General features: G+C 36.4%; 1 protein-coding gene and 1 long non-coding RNA gene across 2 annotated transcripts in view; both read right to left on the bottom strand.

Moving 5' to 3' along the window:
* LOC102023850 (zinc finger protein 433-like) overlaps positions 1–8988 on the bottom strand; it is a 128331-nt gene that overhangs the window by 59409 nt on the left and 59934 nt on the right. The window contains 2 exon segments of the mRNA XM_013508418.1: positions 121–172; positions 248–1075. Coding sequence (XP_013363872.1) covers positions 121–172; positions 248–1075 — 880 coding nt within the window.
* LOC102026478 overlaps positions 3450–8988 on the bottom strand; it is a 17982-nt gene continuing 12443 nt past the window's right edge. The window contains exon 2 of the long non-coding RNA XR_264884.2: positions 3450–3577. This is a non-coding gene — a long non-coding RNA (uncharacterized LOC102026478). The remainder of the gene's footprint in view (positions 3578–8988) is intronic.

Raw genomic sequence — 8988 nt, 5'->3', positions numbered from 1 at the left:
TTTTCTCCCCAGTGTGACTTCTTTCATGTCTTTGACAGTCATAGTGCCATCTAAATGCTTTCCCACATTGCTTACACACATACGGTTTCTCCCCTGTGTGAATTCTTTCATGTGTTTTACATTCATTGTGCCATCTGAAAGCTTTCCCACATTGCTTACATACATAGGGTTTCTGCTCAGAGTGACTTCTTTTATGTTTTTGAAAACCACCACGTGTCATTAAAGCTTTCCCACATTGCTTACATACATAGGGTTTCTCCCCAGTGTGAGTTCTTTCATGAATTTGAATACCATCACATGTCCTAAAAGTTCTCCCACATTGCTTACATACATAGAGTTTCTCTTCCATGTGAATTCTTTCATGTGTTCGACAATGACTGTTTCTGCTGAAAGCTTTCCCACACTGCTTACATGCATATGGTTTCTCCCCAGTGTGAGTTCTTTCATGTACTTGACAAACACTATGTGTGCTGAAAGCTTTCCCACATTGTTTACATACATAGGGTTTCTCCCCAGTGTGAGATCTTTCATGTATTCGACAATGACTGTTGGTGCTGAAAGCTTTCCCACATTGCTTACATACATAGGGTTTCTCCCCATTGTGATTTCTTTCATGTATTTTACAATAATACAATGTACTGAAAGCTTTCCCACATTGCTTACATACATAAGGTTTTTCCCCAGTGTGACTTCTTTCATGTATTTTGCAATTTTTGTGTGTGCTGAAACTTTTCCCACATTTCTTACACACATAGGGTTTCTCCCCAGTGTGACTCCTTTCATGTCTTTGACAATCAACACGTGTTTTGAAAGCTTTTCCACACTGCTTACATACATAGGGTTTCTCCCCAGTGTGAGTCCTTTCATGTATTTTACAATAACCCTGTGTGCTGAAAGCTTTCCCACATTGCTTACATATATAGGGTTTCTCTCCAGTGTGACTTCTTTCATGTATTCGACAAACACTATGTGTGCTGAAAGCTTTCCCACACTGCTTACATACATAGGGTTTCTCTCCAGTTTGAATCCTTTCATGTATTTTACAATAACTCTGTGTACTGAAAACTTTCCCACACTGCTTACATACATAGGGTTTCCCCCTGCTGTGATTTCTTTTATGGATCTGAACATCACTGATTGTTCTGGAGGCTTTAAAATTTTTCTTACATACAAAGGTATTCTCTCTAAGGTGAATTCTTTCACTAAGACCACAGTAGGATTTCCCACATTGATCATATTCATAGGGTTTCTCTCCAGCCTTCGTTCTTGCATGCTTGTGAAAGGACTGGAAGTCATCACAGTTTCTTCCAATTTCATTACCCTTGCACTGCTTTTCTTTAGATCCCAAATACTCACCTGGCTTCAGAGCAGTGGGACCTCTGATGGGCACATTTAATGTCAAATACCCAATCTGGAGATTTCTACAAGCAAGGCGTTCAGATGGTACTAAACCTGCTTGTTTTATGTCTACATTAGCATCCATAGTGCAAAGGAATTTTTCTTTATACTGATTCCAGTCTTTGTACTGATAGCATTTCTCTACCTCTTCATTTCTGGTAAGAAAAAAAAAACACAGTAAAATTGGTCTTGATATTAATGATTTACTAGAACACATTCTCTTGAAATTTTGACCATGAATTAAATGGACTGTCGGTTACCCTTAAAACAATCATTCTCCAAATAGTACTGTTTATTTGGGAATATTAAAATTTGTATATTTTGCAATACATAAGTTTTAGTTTCATTCTGGGCAACTGGTACGTATATATATCATATATTGATTATATTTGATACCTTTTCCCCATCATTCTTCACCTTCTACCCTTACTCTGTTTGTCTTTCCTATCTGTAAAATGTCAGCCTTTCTTTTGTCTATCACCTCTCCTTTATTTCACACCCTAATTTATATTTTTGGTTTATATAGCAGGAAACGTGACATTTTACATTCTGCACCTGCTTTATTAAATGTAACGTTATGTAACGTTATGTAACCCACACACTTCTGTTGGTAAATGACATAATGTCATTAATTTCATGGCTCATTATTAGCACATTTTCTTTTCAGTGCTGGAAATTAAACATAGCTTAGTACTGAATTACATCTCCTGCTCCTTTGTGTCTTATTTTGAAAGAGATTCTCATTGAAGATTAAGTTTCTTAGGCTGAACTTCAACTTGCCATTCTGCTCAATTATCTCTTCAGAATGCTGGCTTTATAAGAATGCACCATCACACTGAGTCTATCAAAAATTTTTTTATCAGTACATGCAATGATGGACATGTAGGCTGATCCTAGAGCTAAGTAGTTATGAACTGACCTGCTTTGAGTATAAGTATGCATGTATCAGTAAGATATGATGATTTGAACTCTTTTGGGAATATACTAAAGAGAGGTAAGCTAGGATTAAATGGAATTTCTATTTTTACTTTTTTATTTTAAAGAGAACAACAACAACAACAAAAAAAAAACCAATAAAAGAATATAGAATTTGAAAACAAGATGATGGGAAATTGACAATGGTTGTTATACTGCGTATTGTTAGCTTCAAAGTAGTTATTCAGATTACCAGATATAGGCATGCAAAATTGATCAAACAATTAAGCAGTAACTGTTCCTTTCAATAAACTAATAGAAATTGGTAGTACAGTCTGTATACTGATGATCATTTAACATGCCTACCAACAATGTTGGAGGGTGCTTCTAAGAATTTTAAAAAATGAACTGACTCAATTCTCTGGACAGTGACTTAAAATATCCATTACAACACTAGCATTCACTTGCACTTTGAATAATGCTTCTAAGTTAGCAATATTTTTAGATACTGAATGCCTCATATTCACATGTACACATAAATATCCTGAAAAAAACTCAAATTTTATTCTTTTCACATACATCTATGCAAAATGCCTAAATACAATTTCATACATATTCATGATGTTGATCATAAAAGAAGATTTTTTTTATATTATATATCAGATCTTGTCACTTGTTATATGATTTCAATACTATTTCAATTTCCTATTTTGGGATATTTCTAAATTTAAAAATGTATACATAGTCAAGCTGTGTACATTTTTGGAGAGTTTTTGTGAGATTAAATAAATTTGAACATGGCCTCATTTTTTTGATGGTCATGTTTCTCCTCATATGTGGACTCTTAAGGGACATTCCTTTTCCTTGTAAGTGCAAATTACCTTAGGTTTTTCCAGTAATTATTGTACTCTTCTTCAACTTCCTGGTTATCCAGGTTTCTTCCTGAATTATATAAATAGAAATAGTCACTGTATCATTACATAAAAATCAACAGATTTCAATTAGATTCATACTGTAAAGTAACCAGGCCTGAGATATTTTTCAAAATGTTTTCAGAATCTATTTAATGAAATTGCACTCATAAGCAACAAACAATATTCTCTGATAGTACAAGTGAGAAAGAGCTATCATCCTTACCTATAGCAGCCATGTTCCTAAAGGTTTCCCCCATCACATCTCTGAAGAGCTTCTTTTGGGATGGATTCAGCAAAGCCCACTCCTCCAGAGTGAAGTTCACAGCCACATCCTCAAAGGTCACTGCCTCCTAAAGGATCATAAATATATTTCTTGAAGGAAGGTTGAAACTCACAGCCTGAGATAACTCCTCTCATAAAAAGTTTCACTGAGAGCCAGGTATGGTGGTAACTATTTATAATCCCAGCACTCAGGAGGCTGAGTTAGGAGGATCACTATGAGTTCAAGACCAGCGTGGGCTCCACAGTCAGTTTAAGGCCATTCTGAACTACATAGTGAGATCTTATCTCAACAAAACATCTGAACAGAAGGTGCAACCTTCAAATATTAACTTCATGTCTTGATCATTATTTCCATGTGTATGCACATTTCTTTCAGAACATCATTTCTTTTATTTATTCAGTTTTTTGAGGTTATTTTTTGTTTTGTTTTGTTTTTTTGTTTTTTTTCTGGTACCAGGAGTCGAACTTACGACTCTGCACTTGCCAGGCAGGCTTTGTGCCACTGAGCTAAACCCCCAGCCCTATTTATTCAGTTTTTTGAGACAGGGTCTTGCTACGTAATTCAGGTTGCCTTGGCCCAGGATGGCCTCAAACTTATGGCAATCCTCCTGCCTCAGCCTACCAAATGCTGGGATTACAGGTCTGTGCCACCATGCCTGGCCAAGACACCACTTCTGATAATAGATTTTCAGTCATTGCTAAAACAATAGCAGAACAGGAGCATGGGTTATTTTGCTGAGTCACTGTAAGTGTACCTGTACACTGTCTGTAAAGCAGAACTCACAGAGGGAGCCTATCAGACCACCATCCATAAAACACTGGGGCAGAGGAATATCTAACAAATGACTTTGATAAGTCGTACGCATTACCTCTTTTCAAACCTTACTATTTATGGCATTGAGTCCTTTCTTTGATTATACTTAGGCAGCATTTTGAAACTTGAATTTTTTTTTTTGTTTCAAAGAAAAAAAATTACTGAACATCAATTAATGTTTATAAATACTAATTAAAATGTTCATGGAAAGTTTTGTTAGAACAACTTTATGAAGAATGAAAATAGGGAAAAGGTGGCATATTATCTTATAGCTCAGTGCCATCAAATGGTCACCTTGCACTCAGAAGAAATTCTAAAGAGGTATGGGAGGGTAATGAGAAGAAGATGACTAAAATGTATGATATGCATTGAAAACCAATAATCACAAAGCAGTTAGGCACAAAAGGAGGATTTCAGCAAGGAGTAGTGGTACATACCTGTAATCCCAGGACTTGGGAGCTAATGTAGGAGGATTGCCATGAGTCTGAGACCAGCCATGGCTACATAGTAAATTTAGAGCCTGTCTGAAATACAAAATGAGACGCTGCCTCAAATTTCCCCCCTCAAAAAAGGGAAAACTTAAAAATTGTCACTTATAAATGCCAGCTCTGATTTAAAAAATATAGCAGTACAGTATAATAAAAAATCTAACAGCGAGAAGATTGATAGCTTCCATAATATACATGACATTCAAATTACAACTTTCATGAGACTGTCTCATTAGTAGAGAGAATGGATCACATGAAAGGAAGACAGTCTTCAATGTGTCCACATGTATATGGAATACCGATTCATGAAAGAGCTGGTGTTATGCTTCTCTGGAAGAAATCACAATCTGTTTCATTTATGTTCAGGGAGAAACAGGTATGTACTTGGAAACCTGGATTGTATACTCTTCTGTTCTATGTACAATAACTGCAATAATTAAATTCCATATTGAAAAGGTCAGAATAAACTTGAATGCCTTGAGAATTCATGGCGAAAAACTTCTAGAGGTGAAAAAAGTGTTTCTTCAGAAGAAAATTATGCAAACAGCAGAATTAGAAGGATAAATTGCAATATATAAAAATCATGGGAAATAAACCAGACAAGAACAAAATACTTGCTGTGTACACAGCATAAAGATTTTATTTGTAGTGTAAAGATCAGTGAACATAAGTCTAAAAAAAGATTGCAATATATCTTACTTAAGAGAAAACACTGAATAAGAAACAAGAACAAAACTTTTCTGAGTAAATCACTAGAGAAAATGGAAGTGTAGAAGAACACAATAAAGAAATAGACTTCTGCAAGAATGGAGAATCAACTGATACACTTTACACACATTTCCCTCACTCTGGAATTTACCAAACTGTACAGACCAGTGACTTCTACCCAGTGTTCAGAGAAAGCCTTATGCTATTAATCCTGGAGATAGACATGATTCTCTTCAAGTAAACTTAAAAAGTCCTGAACCAGATGCCCAATGGAATGGATGAGAAAGAACTTTTCCCTCGATTCACGTATCAACACTTGTGAACAATAATTACACAAAAAGAAAACTCTGAAAATATTTCTCTTTGCAACGTCTACAATACTGATTATAAATTCTAAAGAACACTGTTCACAGAAAATCGCACATGGTCTAGCTGAGATGCTGATGTGTAGTCATTAAAGCAGTGCCATAGATCAGTGATGCGCCTCCTGTAGCTCTCAAGTAGTATGTGTGAGCTAGGCTGAGAGATGCTGCCATGCTCTTGTCTGAGACTGAGTCTTGAGAAAAGAGGCTATGACCTCTCAGGGCATGAAGATAGCACATCCAAGCTGAAGCACCAACCCCCAAACATTAGACACTCCCTCAAACCATGTTATGCAGATTGCTCTTTCTGCATCTCTCTCTCTCTCTCTGCATTTTGCCGAGAACTATCTCATCTCCTACATAGCCCAGCTCACAGCACTCACCAATGAGTACTTCTCACCATTCTCACAGTTACTCATCCTCAACCACTCCCCTCTTCATGAATTAGTAAAACCTGGGTTTGGCCCTGGGGCCTTTGTTCGGGTGAGCCATTGTTCTTACTGGACTTAGGACCCGCTTGGCTTACCATGACTACAAATATGCCTTAGTGTCTTTATTCTCACCAGGGATGCACTAGATGTGGTAGAGTGGAATTAATTTATTGGAATTCCAATAACTTTTCCTTGGGACTACAAATATAAACTTCATTGGACCATGATGTGGTCAAGGAAAGGAATTTCTATATTTGGCACCAAATAGAGCCATGAGACAATCTCGGGGACCTTGGCTAGGACTCATTATAGGATCACTGACTGCTTCTAGTTGGGTCTTGCCTCAGAAGATCCCATGTTATATGCCCAGCAAAGATTTTCCAGGGAAATTAAAAGATTGGGGGAAATGCAGCAGAAGATCTGGCCCCCCTGCCAGTATACTTCAGTTTGTTAGTTGCTCAGGTAATAGTTCCAGTTAAAGATCCTGTTACTTTTGTTTCTTAGAAATGGCTGGTCACTGTGATGCATAGCTGGCCACTATGATGTATATTGTAAGAACCAAAGACAGCCAGGTACTCTGCTTCTTGCTTGCAACCCCATAAGAATCTCTCTCCCTGAGCCGTTGGGGACTGATATTTTGGGAGTGATTTTGTTCAGTGCCCATCAACACAAGTAAATCTGCCTTCAAATCCTGGGAGTTGTTTTGATGTTTCTGTTTGCTGTTGCACTTCTAATTGCCTCCTAAGTAACCCCACTGTGCATATTTATTCAGATAATGATTTCACCTATTTAGTGTATACCACTGGGCTTTCCTTTAGTCATCTATACCACTGGTAATTAGATTTTATCATAATTTTGGATAGAACAATCCATTTATAATCATAATTATTTCCATATTACTCATTAATTACTATCTTAGTTATGCACACAGAGTTATGAGGATATAAATCCACACAAAAAATGTGTATGTCTATATTGCAGATAGTTAGGTTAAGATTGATAAGTAGTTCGAAAGGGATTAGGCTGATAGGAGGTGAACTGGGTCTGTAGTTAAGAGCTAAGACGACAGAAACCAGGCCACAAGATGCAGACATTATGGTTAGGCCCAGAAGTTTCACCATAGATAAATAACTGTAACTACTACCAACCACACAGGTAAGTCTAAGTAATGTAACAAGCAAGTAGATGGATGACCAGAACACTGAGACATTACCTCTTATTCCTTCCAGGAAGGTCTTGTTCATTTTTGTAGTAACAGTAACAGATAAACTAAACGATCACTGTACATGAATCCTTCCTACATGCCTTGTTTTAGTACTAGATCAATAATAGCTAAGCAACTTATTGTAACCCAATAAGTTAATTTTAACTTCACCTAAGGGCATCTATAAAATGATTTTACTGCATGAAAAAGAACCACTAAACAATGCAATTTCACCATACAAAAGCCTCTAGAACATCAGTTGCAATCTACTTTCTTGCTCCCTTCTGCAATCAGGAGCTTTTCTCTTTCATAAGCTTCTTTTTTTTTTTTTTCGGTTCTCCGGTACCGGGAACCGAACTCACGACCTTGCACTTGCCAGGCAGGTGCTTTGCCGCTGAGCTAAATCCCCAGCCCCCCATAAGCTTCTTTTAACTTGTTTTCTGCATCCTCTTACATTCTTTACTGACAAAATATAAACTTGGCACATTCAATAGGCTAAAATGTACTATACAATGACATGTCAACTTAATATTCATAAAAATTAAAAGACAGAAACAACTGAAAGGCCTAAAAGTTGATAAATAACCAAAAATGTAAGTTTCCCATAATAATATTCATTCATGAAAAGAAACTTCTGCTAAAAGCTATAATATAAATCCATCTTAGAAATATAATGCAAAAAAAGAGACAGGCACAGAGACAGTGTTGAATTATTCATTTATTCAAAATGCCGAGATGATAAAAATGTATAGAATACACAGTAGATTAGCCATTCTTAAGGCTTGGGAAAGTAGAAGTAACAAAGAGGCAGGGTTCTTTAGGGGCAAAACAAAACACTCTAAATGGACTAGGCTGTTGACTATATATATTCATAAGTGAATGAATCAGAGAGTAATAATGTATATTCTAGTAAAGCTGGAGTAAAAGACAATTTCTAATTAATAAATATACAAAGAATTTGGAGACCTTTTGCAGTACAGCTAATAATAAGGAATGAAGGGAAAAGGGTAAGAAAGAGGAAGAGATTTGAGTGGCAAGTTAAAAAAGGAGTAGTATGAAAGCAATAGATGGAAGCAAGGAGGAAAAAAGTAGGGAAATAATAAGAATGGGAGGGGAAAGAGAAATGCAGCAAAGAAAGAATGCAAAAAGGAGATGAAAACACCCAAACTATGGTAGAAAAGAAGCATGGAGAGAAGACTGGTGGATGGAAGAAAAGGAAGAAACATGGAGGCCAGAGTGCTCTTACTTACTACATCCCAAGCCTCAGAACTTCTAGGACAGAATTTGAAGGGGAAGGCCTTGTTCTTGTTGTTGTGTTGATCCTTATTCCTAGAACTAAAAGTTAAGAGGATTGTTTTCCGTTTTTAATTTTAAAAATAAAAGGAGGAAACATTAACAGACAGACAACCTTTAAAAAATAGCAAAAGAACAGTACAGACAGTACAGAGTTACAAAGTGGTAGGAAATTAACA

The sequence above is a fragment of the Chinchilla lanigera genome, unplaced genomic scaffold (assembly GCF_000276665.1).
Source record: "Chinchilla lanigera isolate Chin_1 unplaced genomic scaffold, ChiLan1.0 scaffold00145, whole genome shotgun sequence".
Lineage (NCBI taxonomy): Eukaryota > Metazoa > Chordata > Mammalia > Rodentia > Chinchillidae > Chinchilla > Chinchilla lanigera.
The sequence above is the reverse complement of the archived record's forward strand: the minus strand, read 5'-3'. Positions and strand labels throughout refer to the sequence as shown.